General features: G+C 39.0%; 6 protein-coding genes, 2 non-coding genes and 1 pseudogene across 9 annotated transcripts; 4 read left to right on the forward strand and 5 right to left on the reverse strand.

The window, feature by feature from the left end:
- Nucleotides 1–184: 184 nt before the first annotated feature.
- LOC104755326 (ferredoxin-1, chloroplastic pseudogene) lies at nt 185–1,111 on the forward strand (annotated as a pseudogene). The gene has a single exon (XR_015587619.1). The product of XR_015587619.1 is annotated as a ferredoxin-1, chloroplastic pseudogene (transcript).
- LOC104755328 (zinc transporter 4, chloroplastic-like) lies at nt 472–3,259 on the reverse strand. Its single transcript, XM_010477683.3, has 4 exons — nt 2,878–3,259; nt 2,720–2,777; nt 1,858–2,585; nt 472–1,690 (listed from the first exon to the last, which is right to left on the reverse strand). Exons 1-4 carry the CDS (start codon nt 2,890–2,892, stop codon nt 1,235–1,237), a joined length of 1,257 nt encoding a protein of 418 aa, XP_010475985.2. The 5' UTR covers nt 2,893–3,259; the 3' UTR covers nt 472–1,234.
- A 289-nt stretch (nt 3,260–3,548) lies between these two features.
- LOC104755329 (uncharacterized) lies at nt 3,549–6,496 on the reverse strand. The gene is made up of 5 exons (XM_010477684.3): nt 6,127–6,496; nt 4,655–5,579; nt 4,416–4,511; nt 4,195–4,325; nt 3,549–3,980 (listed from the first exon to the last, which is right to left on the reverse strand). Exons 1-5 carry the CDS (start codon nt 6,321–6,323, stop codon nt 3,812–3,814), a joined length of 1,518 nt encoding a protein of 505 aa, XP_010475986.1. The 5' UTR covers nt 6,324–6,496; the 3' UTR covers nt 3,549–3,811.
- Nucleotides 6,497–6,643: 147 nt separating this feature from the next.
- Nucleotides 6,644–11,128, reverse strand: LOC104755330 (MLO-like protein 4). Its single transcript, XM_010477685.3, has 16 exons — nt 11,018–11,128; nt 10,718–10,919; nt 10,283–10,340; nt 9,942–10,162; nt 9,729–9,845; nt 9,356–9,416; nt 8,797–8,888; nt 8,583–8,657; nt 8,302–8,387; nt 8,138–8,187; nt 8,006–8,046; nt 7,742–7,915; nt 7,620–7,655; nt 7,467–7,534; nt 7,326–7,386; nt 6,644–7,215 (listed from the first exon to the last, which is right to left on the reverse strand). Exons 2-16 carry the CDS (start codon nt 10,841–10,843, stop codon nt 6,754–6,756), a joined length of 1,728 nt encoding a protein of 575 aa, XP_010475987.2. The 5' UTR covers nt 10,844–10,919; nt 11,018–11,128; the 3' UTR covers nt 6,644–6,753.
- Nucleotides 11,129–11,534: 406 nt separating this feature from the next.
- Nucleotides 11,535–13,397, forward strand: LOC104755331 (uncharacterized). The gene is made up of 3 exons (XM_010477686.2): nt 11,535–12,359; nt 12,631–12,754; nt 12,847–13,397. Exons 1-3 carry the CDS (start codon nt 11,895–11,897, stop codon nt 13,224–13,226), a joined length of 969 nt encoding a protein of 322 aa, XP_010475988.1. The 5' UTR covers nt 11,535–11,894; the 3' UTR covers nt 13,227–13,397.
- TRNAM-CAU (transfer RNA methionine (anticodon CAU)) lies at nt 11,543–11,627 on the forward strand. The gene is given in 2 exon segments: nt 11,543–11,580; nt 11,592–11,627. It is a non-coding gene; the product is annotated as a tRNA-Met (tRNA).
- A 328-nt stretch (nt 13,398–13,725) lies between the features above and the next one.
- TRNAR-UCG (transfer RNA arginine (anticodon UCG)) lies at nt 13,726–13,799 on the reverse strand. Its single transcript has one exon. It is a non-coding gene; the product is annotated as a tRNA-Arg (tRNA).
- A 344-nt stretch (nt 13,800–14,143) lies between these two features.
- Nucleotides 14,144–16,265, reverse strand: LOC104755332 (uncharacterized). Its single transcript, XM_010477687.3, has 3 exons — nt 15,989–16,265; nt 14,954–15,693; nt 14,144–14,865 (listed from the first exon to the last, which is right to left on the reverse strand). Exons 1-3 carry the CDS (start codon nt 16,127–16,129, stop codon nt 14,415–14,417), a joined length of 1,332 nt encoding a protein of 443 aa, XP_010475989.1. The 5' UTR covers nt 16,130–16,265; the 3' UTR covers nt 14,144–14,414.
- Nucleotides 16,266–16,948: 683 nt separating this feature from the next.
- On the forward strand, nt 16,949–19,125 carry LOC104755333 (putative receptor-like protein kinase At1g11050). Its single transcript, XM_010477688.3, has one exon. The coding sequence runs from the start codon at nt 17,140–17,142 to the stop codon at nt 19,036–19,038; it is 1,899 nt and encodes a 632-aa protein (XP_010475990.1). The 5' UTR covers nt 16,949–17,139; the 3' UTR covers nt 19,039–19,125.
- Nucleotides 19,126–20,625: the final 1,500 nt, after the last annotated feature.

Below are 20,625 nucleotides of genomic sequence, written 5' to 3' on the forward strand. Positions count from 1 at the left end.
AGCCGAGGTATGGTCATGTGCTGGAAGACAGTAACTCAACTCTCGTGCATATTGTTAAGATTAATTTGGTTTCATGGGTGAATATTTATCGTAAAGTACTTTGTTAGAAAATTGCATTCAATCTGTAAACTTAGTGGGACCTGCGATAGATAAAAAGTGCACAAAGGATACATATTAATAAGGCATAAAATAAAAATACGGATTCTGTTTCCAACATTTTTACAATTTGAAGCATATGGTAACCCAAGCAACTCCAGAATCTTCCTAGTACCGTATTGTGACTTGTCCCCAAGTCTAAACCACATATTTGTACTCTCTCACCAATGAGATATTGCAGCACAAATGTAAAACAACAGACACAGAGACAGAAACAACCCATCAAGAGGATAACACAAGAACCCACACATCGTATGCCACGTGGTAGATACACTGACTTCCTTATAATCCTCACCCCCTCGCACTTTCGACGCCATTTTCACAAAGCCACACACAACACAACAAACTCTCACATAATCCGTAGAATTTTTTTTATCATCTTTCAAGTTTCAACAATGGCTTCCAGTGCTCTCTCAGGCGCCATCGTAAGCACCTCTTTCCTCCGCCGTCAACAGACACCAATCAGCCTCAGATCTCTCCCAGCGGCCAACACACAATCCCTCTTCGGCCTCAAGTCCTCCACCGCACGCGGCGGTCGCGTCACCGCCTACAAGGTCAAGTTCATCACACCGGAGGGCGAAAAAGAAGTGGAGTGCGCAAGTGACCTCTACGTCCTCGACGCTGCAGAGGATGCCGGAATGGACTTGCCCTACTCATGCCGTGCCGGTGCTTGCTCGAGCTGCCTCGGTAAAGTGGTATCTGGCTCCGTTGACCAGTCGGACCAGAGTTTCTTAGACGATGAACAGCTGGCAATGGGTTATGTCTTGACATGTATAGCTGTGCCGGCTTCTGATGTCGTCATCGAAACCCACAAAGAAGAAGAACTTGCTTAAGTTTTTAAAGCATTTTGATAAATGTGATCCCTTGTTGTATAAGTCATCTCTCTTGTTACTTCGCTAATGTCCCCCTAATTTGGCTCATCCGTTAATAAGATCAGTTTAATTAATTTATAGTATATCCTTGTGCTTTCAATTTTGTTGTTTCTCCTAAGATCCAATGTGAATAAGAAGTTTGCAGAAGGCGTATATTATTATTTTCGAATCTACAGTAGATAATATGTTGTAATCTAATAAAAGAGTCAAGCCCAAATGGCGAGTGCGGACATAAGTCCAGCTCCAAGGAACAACATTACATAAGACACAACTTGAAGCCTCACATTACAACTCATCCTTTTGCTTAGAAAATCAGCTGCGATGAGGTCAACCAGAGCCATGTACACCAGTATTCCAGCCGAAAGCGAGTCAAGTATCCCCTCAGTGACCAAAGCTCCTGGACTATGCGAGTTGAAAGACGAAGCCACTGCCGTTCCAATCCCGATACCTACCGGTGTGGTCAAGGCGAAGAAGCAAGCCATTATGGTCGCTGATTTGTTCCTGAACTGTGCCTGAGAGATGCAGCCTCCTAGCGCAAATCCTTCAAAGAACTGGTGAAATGATAGAGCTGCAATGAGAGGCCTGATCGTGCACGGAGACTGTGATACCCCAAGGGATAAACCGATGATGATTGAGTGCGACACAATGCCAAGCTCCAATATCTGCAATATAGATAAATCGATAAGATGATGTATAGATCCCACATTGCAACGGAGGTTCTAAAGTGTTTCTAAGCCTAATCTTAACATAAACACAAACACACACACACACTAGCTTCTACTTTGATATATGAATTACAAAAATGTGAAAGGGATACGAGATTTGAAACCTGAGAAACAACAACATGCCTAGCTCCATTTTCAACATCTGAAATCCCATGCACATGACCATGTCCATGTCCGTGTGAATGCCCCTGAGCATGTCCTCCATCGCATGTACCATGGCCATTAGAGTGACTATGTCTATGATGAGCAGCATGAGCACGAATACCAACAATGTGAATCCCACCACCATCTTCTTCACCAAACACTTTATTATCTCTTTCCACAACGGGAACAACAGATGTCTCTTCACGACCACCAGACTCAACAACACTAACTTCACTAACAGCCTGATTACTACTACTACTACTCTCTTGCTTCCTCTCATAGTACTGTGTCCCCATGAAATCAACAAGCAGAGTAACTAAAGCAGCAATCATTGCAAAGAAGCCAGGAAAAGGAAACTTAGACCAGGGGTAATCAGGTAAACACGGATTACTCAGAGCTTCAGTGCCACCTGCAAGCATATGTACAAAGCCAGTAGCGAGTATGACACCAGCTGCAAAGGCTTTAGCAGCTACAAATAGATTCCCTTCAGTTTGAAGAAACCGACGGTTCTTGCCAACGAGTGGTATGGCTACACCTGCAGCTCCAGCTAGTAGAATCGAAGCAATGGCTACAAATTTAAGAAAGAATGCAGCTGAATCGTCTCGACAAAGGTCTGATTCTCCAGCATCACAGAGGATTTTAGTGGTAGAAGATGCCATTTCCTCGGGAACTATCTGCAAAATGGACTCTTTTGATTTTGGGTCCATAGAGAAACAGAGAACACAATTCAGAACAAATCTCAATTCTACATCCAGATGTGAATAAATAAATCAAGAACAGAGATCACAGTGAATATTGTAGGGTAAGTGTTCGATGAAATACCTGAGAGAGAATCTGTTTCTGATCCAAACGTGTATAGAGGAAACAATTTCCAAAGAACCTATTAAGAAAAGAGCATAGAGAAGAGAATTATAAAGAATTGGAGAGACGGAGACGAATCACGAGGGGGGGGGGGGGGGGGGAGGGAAGAATTAACTAACATCGACGATGATCATGGGAACAAACAAGAGTGTCTTCGTCTTCGTGTCCTTCTTTCTCGGGATCAAGAAGCAGAAAGGTGAGAGAGAGACTATAAAAAAATATAAGAGAGGAATCGAAAAGGAGGCAACTTGGTGAAGGAGAAAGAGCGAAAGAGTGTCGACATCGTCAGGACGTTGTTGAGATTACGAATTGGTTAGCTCTCTCCGTGGCAGTTGAACACTCATGAGAGACCCTGACGCGAGCTTTCCCCAATCTTTGTCTATACTTAGCCATTATGTCGACATTTTCACGTTATTCTGTTTTTTTCTCTCACTTTTTATTCTTTTTCCTTAAAAACAAAACATAAAGGAGAAACTTTTTATTGCTAAGCTCCCCATCTTCAGTTCTTCACTACTACTAGTATATTACTATATAGTATGTATGTACGATTGTCTTTTTCGATGTAAAATGTTGTGATTGTAACATTTGTTTTTTTCTTTTTGTTGATGATGGATTGATGATGCAAAGTGTTAATGCATTTGATAATGTATTTTAGTGCTAATGCACTGACAGTGTGTTGCGTTTAGTATCATGAAATACAATTGAATGCAAATGCTTATTTCAATGGGGATGTTTAGAAGTAAAAAAAGGAAAAAGTATTAATGGAAGACAGAATAATTGCTACTTAATATTTGTCCAAAATATTCATTTTTTACCCATTCCTTTCACTTACCATTACCAACAAGTTCATGAAACAGTAAAAATACCGATTAAAGTCAAAGTCTACTACAGAAGATTCTAGTTATACTAGGGAGTTCAAGAAAAAACTTAAAACACACCAAAAGCCGTGGGTTAAACAAAGGAGAGGTTAGGAGCAGCTTAAGCCGAAAAATATTTTAGAGGCAGCTTAAGCTAGAAACCACGGTGATGCGTGCGTTTTCACCTCTCGCCTGGTCAATGCCCAAGCAGTAGGATGAATACTTCCAGAAGGCTCTTCCTTTCGTTCCTCTCAACATTGCCATCTTCAGCCTTTGTTTCATCTTTCTTGTTCATCATCCCCGCTTCTGCCAGTGATAGATATTCGTCTCCTTCTTTAGAATCCTCGTCAGCTATGTATAGGAGACTGCAATTTCAAACCAGTATATACATCAGACAAATGTGTGTGATACCAGCTGAGAGGATCAGGAGTTCTATTCATTACTTTACATAAAGTTCAAACACTACAACTGGTTAGTATTAATTATAACATTATCCTAATGTGAAACTTAAAACAGGCCACAGAAGCACCCAATTGATAAAAGGCCAAAGTAAAGGGTAGAGAGAGATCGGTACTCTACCTTGTTGGCTTGTCTGTTGGAGGCCAAACAAAGCAAATCATGACCAACAGTTGGTAAGAAAGTAGATACCAGAACACTGGAATAATCCACTTCCATTGCCATAAGTCCCTTAATGATTCATAGATATACACCTGATTCAGAAAAAAAAATTCAGTTACACAATCCTATGACTTGCCGTTTTCAAGTGAATTACCATGATTAATAAACTAGCGAACTGTTACCTCCACATAGATCCAGAAGAAGTTTAGCACCACCATGATCACAAGCACATTTGCAAAATTCTTGTAGAGTTGCAGTTTAGCTATGTTCTTGCTTAGCTACAAATGAAAAAAATTGGATTAGCAGAATGTAAAATTTAAGAAAACTTGGATCCTTATAGCTGGCCATTTGCAGGAAAGATACTTATAAGCAGTCTATTCTATGAAACATCAAATAAACAGACGTATTGTATGTTTCTTACCTTAAGTTTCGTAAGAGTCTTCAACAAGGACCTGAAAATCCAATGGAGAAAGCAAATTTCCAGTATAGCCGAAGAGAGCATTAGGAAAGTCATCCCATTTTCGGAGATGTTCCCATATTCTATAGCCAAGCCAAGAGATTCGCTTATAACAAAGCATAAGACGCCAACAAGAAGCATCCTCAATGTTATGCCACCACGGGTAGTGTTCACTATCCCATACCCTGAAGATATGACCAACAGTAGAAGTCGAGACAGTGCCTTCCTCACTGAAGAAAGGGTTATTGCCCATACAGTAAACTCCATAAAACTCGTACCAGCTGAGTCGAGATAGGCAAAGTCATAGTACAGGCAGGCCAGTTCACCCACGGAAAATGCAATTACCAAGCTAATATGACTGTGCAACTGGATTCCATCCTTCCAATACCGAGCAACTTGTGGAAACCAAACTAGGCCAAGGATCGCATAAGCCAATTGCATGAAGACGTAGAACTTCATCAAAGGGGCCTTCTCTCCCTGTAAATAGCCACCTCTGTTCTTCCAAACTGTTCTTCCTCTGACAGTGGTGCCATCCAGTTCCGGATCACATGTCATGAAGTAAACAGTGTACCATCCAGTCTTCTTAATGATCACAGCTTCCGGAGACATCTTTACTTCTTCCTCACCTCTTTTGAAAGAAGTGGGAATCCGCTTAGGCCACTCAGGATCATTAGGATCTGCACTAATCATAACTTCCCCAAGATTGCAGGAACCAGCATCTGCAAGTTTTGGCGTACAGCACATGTCCTCAGTTTTGAAAAAAGAACCACCAACTCTATCTTGCTGCTTGGCTTCAAACACTATCGCTTCAACCAATCCCGCAGTAGCCTGAGTAGAATTCTGCTTGCTAGCAGATTCCTTGCTTCTTACAAAAGTGATATTATCAAACCTACAAAAATAAAACCGGAATTTAAGGACAATAAAGATACACTAAAAGCCTTCATTTACAAATGAACAAGTAAATCCCTAAGAAGCAGTAATACAGAATCTTCATAAAAACCTTGAAATTTCCTTGGAAACGCTATACCAAACTCAAAAGATACAGTATCAAAGAAGCAGTAATACAAATCTACAAGTTCATATACACCAAAAGTGCAAAATCCAGTACTCAAGAAACCAAATTTACAAGTTGGTATACATAAAATCGTTGTAATATCCATGGACTCACTACAAAGAAAAAACACAAACAAGCAAAATCCAGTACCTAAAAAGCAGTCACCTTTCATACAAAAAAAGCAGTAACCCAAATCTACAAGGTCACATTTTTTTTGCCAAAAATCTAGTAATTAATGTCTTGGCCCGTTACTATACTACAAAGTACACAGAAACCTCACTGGAAAAGAAAAAAAAAACGATCTTTGACTCATAAAACCCTAACTCAAAACAGGAGACGACATAAAATCATAATCAGAAGAGAGAAACGAGAAATAATGAACCTGATGAAGGAGTTTCCCTTGAGCTGAGGTGTATCCAGAAACTCAGAACCGTAGATCCCTTCGGAACCAGCCACGTAGTAGCGAGCGTTGGAGATTTTGGTGAAGCTCTGGTTGTTGTACTCGTGAATCGAACCGTCAGCTGCGTAGATCAAGCTTCCCATCAACAAAAACACAAGAGTAACCCTCAGACTCCCCATTGTTACAGAGGTTTTTGCTCACTCGCTTCTCTTTCTTCTCTCTCTCTCTCACTCACTTCACTGACTCAACACTGTCACAGAAGAAAGAAACACGCAAAAACCACAACCCCCCTTTATTTATTTATTTACTTTTTGTTTTTTCCATCATGAAACCGTGTCCGTACCTGTTACGTACAACACCTCTCCAAGGCTTATCCAAATAACACGGACCAACGGCTATTTTGCTATCTAATGGGCTTGGCCCTTTAGGCCCAAAGCAGATTAGAGATTGTTTTCTTCTGTAAGCAAAGTTCGTTTTCTTGTTTTAGCTCCGATTAATATTTCCAACAAAAGAAGATTTTTACTTTGTTAAACGTATTCTTGTTGTATGTGTAGTATGTCAAGTAATTTACAACTTAACGAAGCTTCTAAAAGCGGAAATACAGTAGTATCAAGTCCTCCTAAACAACTCAAGAAGTGTTTCTCCAAGTCCAGCATCACCGTTCTCATCATCGCTCCCACTTCTCCTATTTCCATTATCTTCCTCACCTTCTATCTCAATCTCAATCTCATCGTTTAAAGGTGGCACGGAACCGATGTTATTATATGTTTCAGACAAATATTCTTCGACTCTCGAGGTGTATTCCTCTTGAGGACTGCTCGATGAAGCTGCTGCTCCGAATATAGACTCTGCTTGGTCTACGGAGTTTATGGTAATTTGATTCAGTGAAGTCATCGATGAGCTCCTAGACAATGTCCCTACTGTCATCTCGTCTCTCTCGTCTATTGTTGCTGTGTCTAGAGAACACACTGATCTTGTCTGCTTTGACCTCTCTTTCACTCTCTTGCACCAGCTGTGAAGTGAGTCTCTTACGCTCTCTGCTATCACAGCTTTCTTGTGCCGAGATCCCATCTGTTCAGATTCATGTGAATCCATAGAATTTTGATGAACGATGTTATGTCATAGACCTGTGAATAGGCTTTCAAATTATGGAACTTGTAGGTTAATAAGTTTTGACGAACCTGAGTGACGATTACGTTAAGAGGCACAGTGCCATAACTACACCAGAACTGAACGAGAACCCTGCATATTCACCAGAAAATAAAAAACCCTTAGAGATATATAGTTGGTTGCTGCAAATTGTTATGTACTTGGAAACGCACCCAGAAATTAGCCGGCTTGATATCATCACATGGTTCTTCATAAAGCAAGATCTTTCCTTAATTCCCCACTGATATATGAAATGAAGGATCTTTCAGAAACATAAAACTTTACATATAAGGATTGATGCCAGTATTTTTATAAGGTGGCCTTACCAAGAACCAGATGAACGTTGCCATCTCAAACGCATTCTGCATTACCAGGAAATATGTAAGGATCATGTCTGTGAATAAACAAAAATCATGGCTTGTAAAACTGGGAAAGAAAAACTCATTACCTGAAAAATGATAAACTGTATCAACCGCAGCAGAATTTCTGGTTTCCCAAACCAGAAGAGTCCGTCACGTGGTTTTACTTGAGCCCCATTAGTTGTGCCTGTCTGCTGCTCCTTAACCTCGAGAGCAAGCTTCGAGACAACGTGCTCTAGTTTGGTTCCAACCAACATGACAAGCTTAAACAACAAACACAGTCTCTGAGTGTTAGCTAGCTAGTGTCTTATGAATTTCAAGCTTTATACTTATTCTTGCTTTTGTTTACTTACAATGGCAGGGATGAATGATAACCAAAAGTACATATTCAGGCCTGCAATGAAATCATCGAATTAGTAACGACAAGGCTTAAATATTGAGATACAAATGGAATGCACTTTGTCTTTATGTAACCGATGAGTTACCATGAACATTTATGCAGATGCATACTATAGCGTAAACCCAAAGCGGCCAGCTGTTGATTCATCAAGAAACATGCATCAGTCCCATTCTGTAACCCCTTATGAAATCTTCTGAAAAGGGTTGAATAAAAGGTCTTTGATAAACTTCATTTCTAAGAAACGCCTACCTAATTCCTACAATGCCATGAAACTCATCTTCCATCGTCCGTACCATATACGTATGGAAGTTGTATGTAAATGGCAAGTTATGTTTCTGAAATTTCAAAGTAATGAAGAACAGATTCAGTACACTAATCATGCCAGCTACATGATTAGATGAGAAGTTTTGAGAACAAAGACATTAAGATCAACCTTCACTCCAGATAAGTATTACATAAAAAATTACATTTTATATTTGAAGGGAAAGACTGAGAAACGAGATAAAGAAGGTACTCTGTTGCTAACTCACAGTGAGGAAACCTAACCGAAGAGCGAAGTAGTCAGACTTTCGTATAGAGCCTCTAAATTGCCGCAGGAAACAAAGCTGCAATGCAAACATATATTTTACAGCTGGAGAAATGCCTTATAAAATAGATTCTGAAGAAACATGTAATAATGTTCTTAACTGGAATATGAAAATTTTGAAAACCATACAACTTAAGGTAAAAAGCATGGGGAGTTACCATCCAAATGAGAAAACGATTGTTACTCCAAGGATGAGAGGCATGATGGAAGACAAACGTAGACTGACGCTTCATCACCTTGGTCTTCTTTGCTGTTGAACAAAGTCAAGAAGACAAGGGTATATATGAGTGACAACGAAAGCATCCTAAGTGTTAAGGAGAATCTGTAACAATGAGTTATTTGTTTGTGATAAAACGGAAATCACAGACAAAAAATCATGTACGTCTCTTCCCAACCCAGTTCATTTCAATCCTGTATAAGTGATAATACTTGGCTAGAAAGGGTTTATTTTTTCCCTATATCTGTATCTATAATAGTTCAGTGGATTTGATCTGCTAGTTAAAGATGAAGAGAATTTTGCAAATGCTGCATAAAAGCATCACCACAGCTCAAGCGAGTTCATGAATGAACAACCTATATATACTGAACATAGTCCTAGTTTCATGCTGTTCCCAATCCTAAGATAACTGAGTCCCTCATGTGCCCTCAAGATGAAACCCATCAAAGAAACATACAAGCTTTTATTTGAAGGAGAGACAGAAATGTCCTGTCATTTACCATGGATATCTGATTCAGCCATTATGATCGCTTGGGTTTCCCATTTTCTCCAACTGTAAATCTGTGATAAAAAGATAACACTGTTTCAGATTGCATTGATCTGTTCGTCTGTATAATCTTAACAAAGCTCTTTGCCCGCAAATGTTAATATCGATGGTTTTCCCTCAATATGTAAATTGAAGATACAATCTATTGACATATACTTAAGAGCACAAAATATTTGATCATAGAGGGTTCTCTACATACTCTAAACATGAAAATGAAGGTTATATAGTGTACAGTATATGTCTAATGTCTTCCCCTCGAGAAACATAGGAATACCCAAGAGTATAATTGTAACACAATTTGAAGATTCAGGAGCTAGAATGTGTACCTTGCTCATGGCTAAACCGATGGCAATTCCACTGTACAGAACATGAGTGATACCCAGGACAAACAAGAATCTTAGGAGTTGTTCGAGGCCCTCATACGACACAAATGGTTCACGGCCCTGACATTGGATCGAAGAACCAGTTCAGCAATTATTAAAGGTCAAACGGAAAAGAGGCTTTAAAGTTGATAAATAAGTAGACAGCTAGACATTTACATGACCACATTGATGAGAGGCTTCATGTATTCCATGATGAGGTAAGGAAGTGTTGTTTGTAGAAGGTGTGTGTTCCAGAAGAACTTTCTTATGGATTCCATAGTCCTCTTCAGAGCAAATGTAGAATTTACTATTGAAAAGGGAAGAGTTGACACAGATTTCTGATATCCATCTCGCGCTTTGTGACAACAGCAGTGATATAAGTCCCAGCAACATCAACTCTACCAAGAAAATTTCACAAGTCAAAATCAAACCAAAGAAAAGGGGAAAAGAAAGCATCTTTACTATTTCTAGCAAAATCTATAAGCACCGCAGCTTCACCACGGGTATATAGGACATACCTTCTTTCATCTTCTCAAGCGAAGTAAAAAGTGCCTTTCTTCTAGTCTTCTTTAACCACTGAAATACACGAACACAAACACATAAGTCCATGAATAAACTCGTCCATTAAATTTCTCATTTTCTAGTACCCATTCTCAGATAAAAACATGTGCTGTACAGTAATCAAAGAAAGAAAGAGACTTTATAGACAGATATGTCAATTAATAAACTCGTCCATAAAAATTCTCACTTTCAAGTACCAATTCTCAGATTAAAACGTGTTATGATAACTAATCAAAGAAAGAAAGAGACTTTAGTATACCCCAACCAAGTGCAGAAAACTCATAAAACTCTTTTTTACTTTCACACTCATGTTTTTACCGCTGAGCATTTCAACAAACACATAGTATGCATAAAGCATAAAACTATAAAGACAGAAGAAGAAAAAAACTCACCTTGCCAAATCTGTAAATGGCTCGTTCAACGAGAAAGCAAACAAAGATCAAAACAGTAACAACGGAAGCAACAGAGTAAGTCGGCGTCTCTGCAAGAGACCTCCCTTCTTTCATCATATGCTCCATCTCCGGAGAAGAGATCTTCCGGGAAAGTCGCAAGAACAAACTTTTCTCCCGAGAAAAAAGGAGAATCGATCTGCATCTGTGATTACGAATGAGTTAATAAAGTTTAGCTTTTTATTTTTTGGCTTAAAATAAATATATAGTCAAAGAGAAGAGAAAGCTCATGGAATGCTGTACCAAGTAGAAACCATAGCACATGGTTGCTTCCTCGTCTTCTCCAACGGTCTCTTCTCCTCTCTTTCTTTATTCATTCATTATCATTAATGCATCTCATGTGCTCTTCCCCCTAAATGTCGTTAAGAGAGCCTAAAACTAATAATGCAATTTAATAACCGGATTTGACCGGCCGGTTCAATTATAAATCGATGATAACAAAGTCCAGTTTGATATCTAAATCGGTTTATCAGGGGAGTTTCAGTCATTGTCCGAATTAAATGAAATATTAAATTAGTAGGATAAGATATCAAACCACATTTAGGCCATTTCATACAATTTGATTACAAACCAAATTTATAGCAGCAATCTACATCTACTACTAGAACTATCACAATCTACCAGCTACAACTCAACCGATCATTTACTAATATCATTGCGATTAATGTTAGACGTTACGTCATACGTGTACCTTTTTAAACTGAGTAGTGATCAATGTTTACTAAAAGAGTATATAAATACGAAACACGTATACAACATCACATCATTGGGGTGGTGGCGCAGTTGGCTAGCGCGTAGGTCTCATAGCTACTGAGTGATCCTGAGGTCGAGAGTTCGAGCCTCTCTCACCCCAATTTCCTTTTTCCATCTTTTTTATAATTCCCAAAAATTAAGAAGCTTTGTTCTCTCTTACAATTGACCTTCTTCCCCAGTTTTCGTCTCTCTTCCACTTCTATAATCTTCTTCTCACCTCCTCGCACGTTTTTTTTCTCCCCGGCCGATCAATTCAATATCTCAGAGACCCAAATATGTTTAATCCGATTCAAATCCTTCATCTATGATCTCGAACAACGATTGATTTTGTGTCTGGAAATTTTAGGGTTAGCGAAGGTTTGATCAAATGATGCAAGGTGAAGTACAATTGCAGCCACCGGATTCGCAAAAGCTTAGTGATTCCGCTCCATTGTTGGGGGAACACACCAATTCTTCATCTTCTTCGGCGTCTGTTGTGGTGGTAGCAGCAGAAGAGACTAGCGATGAGATAAAAACTGAAGAAGATTTGGAGAACGATGCTTCGTCAGCTCCTTGTTGTCGTATTTGTTTGGAGGACGACAGCGAATTGTTAGGCGATGAATTGATATCACCTTGTATGTGTAAAGGCACTCAGCAGTTTGTGCATCGGTCATGTCTCGATCATTGGCGATCTGTTAAAGAAGGTTTTGCTTTCTCTCACTGTACCACCTGCAAAGCTCAGTTTCATCTCAGAGTCGAACCTTTTGAGGATAACAACTCTTGGCGTCGCAAAGCTAAATTCAGACTCTTTGTCGCTAGAGATGTGCTTTTGGTTTTCTTAGCTGTTCAGACTGTGAGTCTCTTTCTCTCTCTGCTTCTTCTCTTCATAGTTCTTTGTAATTGCAGTTTTTGTCATTAGCTGAGTTACAAATTGTATCTAGATTTCGAATCTTGACCTGGTTTCACATGGTTTGACAATAGAACTTGAGACTGTCAAATGGTTCATTGTGCTCACTGTGATTTGTTTTGTTTTCTGAAAATTCAAAGAAAGATCAGTAAGAGTCTTAAAAAGACTGAATCTTTTTGGACGTCTGATAAGAAGAAGGTTGTTGACAATTCTATAGGTTATAGCTGTTATGGCTGGACTTGCATATATGATGGACAAAGATGGAGAATTTCGAAACTCTTTCAACGATGATTGGGATCGTATCTTGTCTAAACATCCCATCCCTTTTTATTACTGCATCGGTATATTTACTCAATTCTTTCATCTCCCTTTCATTTGGATCTAGAAAGAATCCTGACACAAGTTTAAACATTTGGTGTATCATGAATCTTAGGTGTTATATCCTTCTTTGTGCTGACTGGATTTCTTGGAATCATTCTACATTGCTCTGCCATCAACGGTAATGACCCGAGGATGGCTGGATGCCAGAACTGCTGTTACGGATGGGGTGTCTTGGATTGTTTCCCTGCTTCAATGGAAGCTTGTTTTGCTCTTGTTGTTGTCTTTGTTGTCATCTTCGCCATTCTTGGTTTAGCTTATGGTTTTCTTGCTGCTACTATGGCTATCCAAAGGATATGGCAGAGACATTACCATATTCTCACCAAGCGAGAGCTTACAAAGGAGTACATTGTTGAAGATCTTCACGGAAGTTACACTCCCCCAAAGCTGGATGCAGAGCACGAAGGAAGACTTAAAATGCTGAAACTTCTGTGACCGTTTCTTTTCACTGTGCAATAAAAAGGTTCTAATGGAGTTTCGGGTACATTAGAGAAACAAGTTCATACATCTTTATCCACAGTGTTTCTTTTCTTTATCACCCAATGTTTGTTAAGTACCTAATGTATGTTGTCGTCCCTCTCTATATATATATATGAGTTGAAGCAATGCTATTGCATTTTAGTGAATACTAAAGACATTGAGACTCAAATCTAAAAACAGAGTCTATAGAATTGTTTCGGTTTTACTCTTTCTTGAATTTTTATTAACCAATCTTTTATCTCACAAAAAACTCTCATCAGAGACACTAATGGTTAAAACTCTCATCAGAGACACTAATTGTTCTATATAGCAGTTTCTATATAGCAATGAGATACTTGTAATAATTAAGAGCATCTGGTAAGTGAAAGATTACGGACGGATATATATCGTGCTGTGCAGCTTAAAAATTCCTAGATAACTCCAAAACTAAATATCACAACAAGAAAAGAAAAAACGACCACAGTGGGAGTCGAACCCACGACCTTCTGATCCGAAGTCAGACGCGCTAATCCACTGCGCTATGCGGTCTTTGAATATTCTATTGTACATTGATTTATATATAGAAGTAACGGTGTTTTTGAATCCAATCCAAATACAATGGAGGAGAGTCAGGAACACTATGAAACTTTAGTTGACTTTGTTGATCAATCTTCACTAGACGTTTTCCATGCCTTGAGAAAAAGAAGCAAAGAACTAATCCAAATTTTTCGTCTGGGATGCCATATTTATTACAAATATATACTTCCTAATATTGAATGAAATTGACAATCTATTCATTTACTGCTTGAGAAAACCTTGTTACCTTTGAAGACCGTTAGGCTTTCGCAAGTCTTTATAAAAAAAAAAGAACTTATAAGCCAGCCACAAGGAAATGCCAAAAACCCAATTATGCATTTACCTTCACAACAATGACAAGAAACTATTGGTGCGGAAGAAGACAATTGTATCATTCACAGCAAGAACCACATAAAACAGCTCAATCTAAAAATATGATTATTACAACTTACAAAGAACATAATAAAGTAAGCCTAATTAAGTGTCAACGTATCACAAGTTAACGCATCAAACCCTCAACTCGTATTATATATACAAAGAAGAATAAGTGAAAGGCAAGAAGACACCCATATACGTATATTATAAGCCTTATCCCCAAGAACAATCTTTCAAAACCTCATAAGCCATTGACCGTTGTTCTTCACTCAACGTTTCCGGGAAATTCACTAGAAACGTTATTTTCAAATCCCCTCGCTTACCTTCTTCTTTAACATTTGGCATACCTTGACCTTTGATCGCCTTCTCAAATCCATGGAAGATCACATCTCCTACGGTTATCGACATAGACTCGCCGCTCAATAATGGCACCGAGAGTTTACATCCCGTTAAAGCTTTTAAAAGAGGAATCTCTACACAAATCTCTAAGTCATCTCCGCGTCTTTTGAACAAAGGATGTCTCTTCTCTTCAACCACGAATGTGATATCTTCCGGGAGATATCCCGGTTTTTCGTTTCCTACTCCTTCGAATGTGATCTTTGTCCCTTTCTTCCATCCCGGTTTAATGTTCACTCTTAACATCTCTTCTTGTTGCTTAATCAATCTGTTCATTACAGAACATAATGAATCATTTGTCTCAAATAAAACTCAAAATGCAAATAAAAAATGAGATTTGGAGCAAAGAAACAAACCCTTCATCGGTAATGATGTCTCTTTTGATCTTGATGTTTTTGACTCCGCCATGGCTGAGTTCTTCCAACGTACACTCAAGCTTTTTCTCCACAGCCGGTGGTTTTTTCGGTGGTGTAGACTGTGAAAACACTATCGGCGTTGTGCTCCTCCGGCTTATACTCTTCCCTATTGACCCAGCCGCGTCCCTCTCTTGTTGTCTCGTGCTCTTGCTCTTAGAAAAAGGCAAAGACGTGGACGTCGCAGAACTCGCAGAGCCTCTATCTTCTTTATCTCTTTTGCTAGCGCTCTTCGATATCGACGACGGAGAAGATTGTTTCACGCCGTTGATCGGACTAGAGCTTGGAGGAGACGTTACTCCCTTTACGGAGCCAAATAAATCACCTAAAGTTTGATCTTTCCCTCTCGGACTTGTAAAAGGCGACGTCATCGGACTCGCGTTGTTCGAGACCGGACGTGATTTCAAACCGTGGCTTCTCCCTCCGCCGTGACTGCTGCCTTCGTCTCTACGGCTAGTGCTTCTTGAGAAAGCAGAACGTCGGTTCGAAGAACCGGAAGAGGAGAGGTAGGTTGGTCTAGCTTGCGGCGTGTGGCTACGGCGGCTACTTGAGCTTGATAAAAGAGATGATCGGCGTTTGAAGAAGGAGCTATCGTCCATGCTCTGTAACCGGAGACCTCTCCTAGCAGCGATAAGATCATCCTCCTCCGCAAATTTTTCCTCTAGATATCTTTGGTGGATTGCCTGTAAATGTTTTACAAACACGATTCATTCTTTAACGTTCTTACGATCTCTATTGATTTGAAAACTGAAATTTGAGATTTTTATATTTTACGAAACAGAGTTTCAAATTCTACGATTGATCAATGTAGCGAACAATTTATATATTTTCTGTGCTATTATACGAGATAGAGATATATAAAGAAAACGTTATTGCTAATATGTGAAAACGTAGGTGGAATGATGATTATTACTAAATCGCGTTAGTCACATTTGTATAGAATTGAAAATATTGCATGGAGAAGAGATGAGAACGTACAGAATCGGCGTCGGAGTGGGATTCGGATTTGCGATGAGAAGATGAGAGAGGGTGCAATTTGGTGACGAGGGACTTGTAGGCTTTGCATGCTGTCTTGGAAATGCCGAAGAAATCTGTGGCCGGCGACCGAGGAGTCCCCATCGCATCCAAAAGAAGATGATGATGATCGGGAAATTGGCGGAAAGAGAAAAACAGAGAGAGAGAGAGAGAGAGAGATAGATTAGGAAACTTTGTTGTCGTGTGTGCAATGATTGAGAATTAGATTACCAGACCAGACGAAGAGCCGAGTTGTTTGGGTGGGAAGCTTTTATTAGGAAATTTCTGTTCCTTTTTTTCTTAATTAATTTTGTATTTTTTTTTTTTTATGTTAAACTGTTATGAAATTACATTAAAAAAACTGTCCTCCTAATATAACTTGTTACTAGGACTGTATGATCAATTGAACTCACCAACTTATAATTTCCTATTTGAAAGGCATTTAACCATAGAAGATATTTGTTAATCATCGAAAGTGCCTGATCATATTGACACGAGAATTGAATAGCTGTTACGATTGTAATGTATTAAAATCTTTGGTATGCAACATGATGAGCTGTTTCGAATGTATAGAGTTGTAATGTTTGCATATAATACTAATTTTCTCCATAATAGTGGATCCCCATTTTCGACAACATGCTCCACGTAAGCGGTTGTTGACAGTTTTAAATGATAAAATCTACTCGACTTTTTGTTTTGCTTTTTCCGAATCTCTGGTTGACCTTTTTCACTTTTTTTCTTTGTCTTATCGTTTAGATATTTTGATTAAAGGTAGATGCAAATCTACATTTATACGTAACTCAAATCTCTTTCGATCTTATACTAATTACATATTAGATGCTTTCACTTTTTTCCCCACATTAACAAGAGTAAATTGAAACGTGGTCACTAAAAGAATATGTTCAACAACGACAACGTATCGTTTTAGTGTTGGCAGTTGCAGGTGGGGACAAACAAGCACTAGAGGTTTCCCATGTTACTTCCCAAAAGTCAACATATCAACGCAGCCTCTTTGACCCAAACTCAAGAGAAAGAAAGAATCCAACTTTCACGGCCACCAGAATCAATCACTCAGTTTCGCACCACCAAAAGACTTCAGATTCTCCAAAAAAAACATGGTGAACCTTCGTTTCCTCCTCTTTCTTCTTCTTTCTATTCTACTCTTCTCAACCTGCGTTGTTGTTGCTCAATCTCCATCGCCGTCACCAACTTGTCCTCTAGATTTCTCACATGTCCTAACAATCCCATGGAACACAACTGACTGTCTAAGCTACAACAAATCAGTAACCAGCAAAACCAGCTGCTGTCAATCTATCTTAACCCTAATCGGAATCCCACTAGCTCATCATCTCAAACAAACATCCAACTTCCGTCTCCCAAATCTCGCTACTTCCGTCTCTTGTATCAACAACCTCCAGACAAAGCTCAACACCCTCTCTCTCTCTTCGAATCTCACTTCCCTCTGCTTCGATCCAAACCAATTCGTCATCACTAACGACACCTGTGCCGGAATCGAAACGCGTCAAGATTGGGTCTCTCGTCTCGGTCCCAAGTCGGCGCTTGACTCTTCCTGTAGCAGTGGTCTCACCGATCTCTCCCGATGCGACGCTTGTGTTGCCGCTGGGTTTAAGGTTCAGAAACAGCTCATCGGTCTTGATGGTAATACCTCTCACGGTCTCGGTTGTTACCATTTCGCTGTTCTTTACGCTGCTGGTATCGTTAATGAGAAAGGACCTGAAGGTGATGATGCTCTCTCTTGTCTCTTCTCTTTGAGTTTGACATCTCCGTTGATCTCAAAGAAGAAGAAACACACGGTGGCTCTTGTTTTAGGTGTAACCGGATCTTTATTCGGAGCTCTGGTTATTGCCGGTTTTGTTTGTTTGTTGTATTTCCGGTTTGGTGGTAAAAAGGGAGAAGCTGGTTGGGAGGAGGATCAAGAGTCTAGAGTCCCGAGATGGAGACCAAACACTGGCTCAATCTGGTTCAAAATCGAGGAGCTTGAGAAGGCAACTAACAATTTCTCTCAGAAAAATTTCATCGGTCGAGGCGGGTTTGGTTTTGTTTACAAAGGTGTTTTACCGGATGGTTCGGTTATCGCGGTTAAGAAAGTGATAGAATCTGAGTTTCAAGGGGATGCTGAGTTTCGTAACGAGGTTGAGATCATTAGCAATTTAAAACATAGGAACCTTGTTCCGCTTAGAGGTTGTAGTATGGTTGATGATGATACTCAGAGTCAGAGATGTCTTGTTTATGACTACATGTCTAATGGAAACCTCGATGATCATTTGTTTCCTAAGGGAGAGACTCAGAAGATACCATTGAGTTGGCCTCAGAGGAAGAGCATCATTTTGGATGTAGCCAAAGGTTTGGCTTATTTGCATTACGGTGTGAAACCTGCGATTTACCACCGTGATATCAAAGGTACTAACATATTGTTAGATGTGGACATGAGAGCGAGGGTTGCTGATTTTGGTTTAGCTAAACAGAGTAGAGAAGGTGAGTCTCATCTCACTACCAGAGTGGCGGGAACACACGGTTACTTGGCTCCCGAGTACGCGCTTTATGGTCAACTAACCGAGAAGAGCGATGTGTATAGCTTTGGTGTTGTTGTATTGGAGATAATGTGTGGGAGGAAAGCTCTAGACATGTCTACTTCCGGATCGCCAAACACGTTTCTGATTACTGATTGGGCTTGGGCTTTGGTTAAAGCCGGGAAAGCAGAGGAAGCTCTTGACCAGTGTTTGTTGAGAGACGAAGGCTTAGGGATGTCTAATCCGAAAGGGATCATGGAGAGATTCTTGCAAGTTGGGATTTTGTGTGCTCATGTATTGGTTGCTTTAAGGCCAACAATATTGGATGCATTGAAAATGCTGGAAGGAGACATCGAGGTTCCTCCGATTCCGGATCGACCAGTCCCACTCTCGCATCCTTCATACCGAATGGACGGTAACGGTTTCACTATATCGCCTACGCTTAGCGGGATACAAATACATTCCGGAGATATGCTTCGATGAAAGAAAAAAACTAGGCTTCATGTGTGAAAGTGTATATTCTGTTTTTGTAAATAACTTTGGAATGCAAGGATCACATTTTTTTATAGAGTCAAATCATGTAAACAAATTTCGAAATATTGTAGAATATCATAAGAAACACATACGTGTATGAAAAGTTCCTTTTAGAAAAAACTTCGATTAAATTAAGATAGAGTCGAAGGCTTGGATGATGGGAGGACGGTGGCTGGTGGAGGTCCTCCTGGAGGTCCTCCTGGAGATACTCGTGGAGGTCTTGGAGGAAGGAAGGCTTCACAAGTGCAGTAATGATTCACGCACGCACATACTTCACAGTTATTACCGCAATATGGTATGCAGATTTCCAGATTGGCATTGGTGCACTTTGGAATAGTTATTGGTCCTCTCGCCTCAGCCACCATGTAATATTCTGCAATCATCATAATTTGTGTTTTTTTTTCCTGTTATAAAATCTATTTGTATATAGATAAGATAAGTACATCAATTGATACATAAAACTAGATTAAAAAAGTATTACCTGTCGATCCTTTTTTTTATGAACATCAACATCAAATAATGTATTATGTATGTTTTTTTTCTCTCTTTCAAACAGAGCTTTGTACTATAACTTAAATCCAATTTAATTCTTGATATAATATGTGGTTTACAGTATGAAATCTATATCATTAAAATAAAAAACTAGTCCCTGGCAAAGTTTATTACACCGAACAAAATTTGTATGAAGAAATCGTTAAGAAAAAAGAACAAAATTATCAGTATTGTACATTGGGATTAAATTATATTCTTGAATTTTATGAGACTATTTAAACCAGAAGAAACATCTCTGCTATACAAATTAAACCACCCGAAAAAGAATAACTTACGTGTTGCTGTGAAAAAAAGTGAGGCCAAGAAGACAATCTTAAGCATTTTTGTATCCATTTGTTAGTTTTTTTTTTTTTTTTGTAAAGTAAAAAATAACAATTGTTTTTGATAAAATTCTCTGTGAATATTGATGAAACGTATATAGTGGTGGATGTATTTATAGGAAGAAACACATGATCATGCCAATTCCACTCTCTTCTTATTGGCTGTTTGATATTTACTAGGTTTCCTAATTTAATGTCTTCTTTAATGTCTCTCTTAAATTGGTTCGATATTCGCTGTTTGGTATATGATTCGTTTCCTTAAATTGGTTCGATATTCTTCGTTTCGGAAAAACGAATTTCTCCACATTTAATCCCATACAAACGAATTAAATTGCCTGATTGATACTGTATTTAATAGGTTTCAAATTTAATTAAATTTAATGTCCCTCCTTTAATGTCTCCCTTAAATTTGTAAACGAAAATGTCCACCTTAAATTTGTTCGATATTCGCTGTTTGGTATGTCTACCCTATCATATTGCTGCACGTTAAATTATACTCCTATAAAAGTAAGGTTTCACTCTCTCCTTATTGGTCCATTTGGCAATACAATTTTAACAAAAAAAAATATTTATATTAAAACACAAATTAAAAACATTTAATTTTCACATTTAACTCACATAATATAAAACTGAAATCATATAAATTCTCCCTATAAACTATGCA

This window comes from Camelina sativa, chromosome 17 (genome assembly GCF_030686135.1).
Source record: "Camelina sativa cultivar CO46 ecotype springtype chromosome 17, ASM3068613v1".
NCBI lineage: Eukaryota > Viridiplantae > Streptophyta > Magnoliopsida > Brassicales > Brassicaceae > Camelina > Camelina sativa.

What these genes read in the sequence shown, in the direction of transcription:
- LOC104755328 (XM_010477683.3), bottom strand. An exon ending in AGAAACAGATTCTCTCTCAG is followed by an intron (nt 2,586 to 2,719) that starts GTATTTCATCGA and finishes CAAAATCAAAAG; the next exon opens with AGTCCATTTTGCAGATAGTT. An exon ending in GGCATGTTGTTGTTTCTCAG is followed by an intron (nt 1,691 to 1,857) that starts GTTTCAAATCTC and finishes TCTATATTGCAG; the next exon opens with ATATTGGAGCTTGGCATTGT.
- LOC104755329 (XM_010477684.3), bottom strand. Translation starts at nt 6,323, where the DNA reads ATGGGGAGTCTGAGGGTTACTCTTGTGTTTTTGTTGATGGGAAGCTTG. An exon ending in TCTTCTGGATCTATGTGGAG is followed by an intron (nt 4,326 to 4,415) that starts GTAACAGTTCGC and finishes TTTCTGAATCAG; the next exon opens with GTGTATATCTATGAATCATT. An exon ending in CCAACAGACAAGCCAACAAG is followed by an intron (nt 3,981 to 4,194) that starts GTAGAGTACCGA and finishes TTGAAATTGCAG; the next exon opens with TCTCCTATACATAGCTGACG.
- LOC104755330 (XM_010477685.3), bottom strand. Translation starts at nt 10,843, where the DNA reads ATGGAGCATATGATGAAAGAAGGGAGGTCTCTTGCAGAGACGCCGACT. An exon ending in CCATTTACAGATTTGGCAAG is followed by an intron (nt 10,341 to 10,717) that starts GTGAGTTTTTTT and finishes CGTGTATTTCAG; the next exon opens with TGGTTAAAGAAGACTAGAAG. An exon ending in TTCGGTTAGGTTTCCTCACT is followed by an intron (nt 8,388 to 8,582) that starts GTGAGTTAGCAA and finishes TTGAAATTTCAG; the next exon opens with AAACATAACTTGCCATTTAC.
- LOC104755331 (XM_010477686.2), top strand. Translation starts at nt 11,895, where the DNA reads ATGATGCAAGGTGAAGTACAATTGCAGCCACCGGATTCGCAAAAGCTT. An exon ending in TTTTCTTAGCTGTTCAGACT is followed by an intron (nt 12,360 to 12,630) that starts GTGAGTCTCTTT and finishes ACAATTCTATAG; the next exon opens with GTTATAGCTGTTATGGCTGG. An exon ending in CCCTTTTTATTACTGCATCG is followed by an intron (nt 12,755 to 12,846) that starts GTATATTTACTC and finishes CATGAATCTTAG; the next exon opens with GTGTTATATCCTTCTTTGTG.
- LOC104755332 (XM_010477687.3), bottom strand. Translation starts at nt 16,129, where the DNA reads ATGGGGACTCCTCGGTCGCCGGCCACAGATTTCTTCGGCATTTCCAAG. An exon ending in CCCACTCCGACGCCGATTCT is followed by an intron (nt 15,694 to 15,988) that starts GTACGTTCTCAT and finishes AAACATTTACAG; the next exon opens with GCAATCCACCAAAGATATCT. An exon ending in GACATCATTACCGATGAAGG is followed by an intron (nt 14,866 to 14,953) that starts GTTTGTTTCTTT and finishes TGTAATGAACAG; the next exon opens with ATTGATTAAGCAACAAGAAG.
- LOC104755333 (XM_010477688.3), top strand. Translation starts at nt 17,140, where the DNA reads ATGGTGAACCTTCGTTTCCTCCTCTTTCTTCTTCTTTCTATTCTACTC.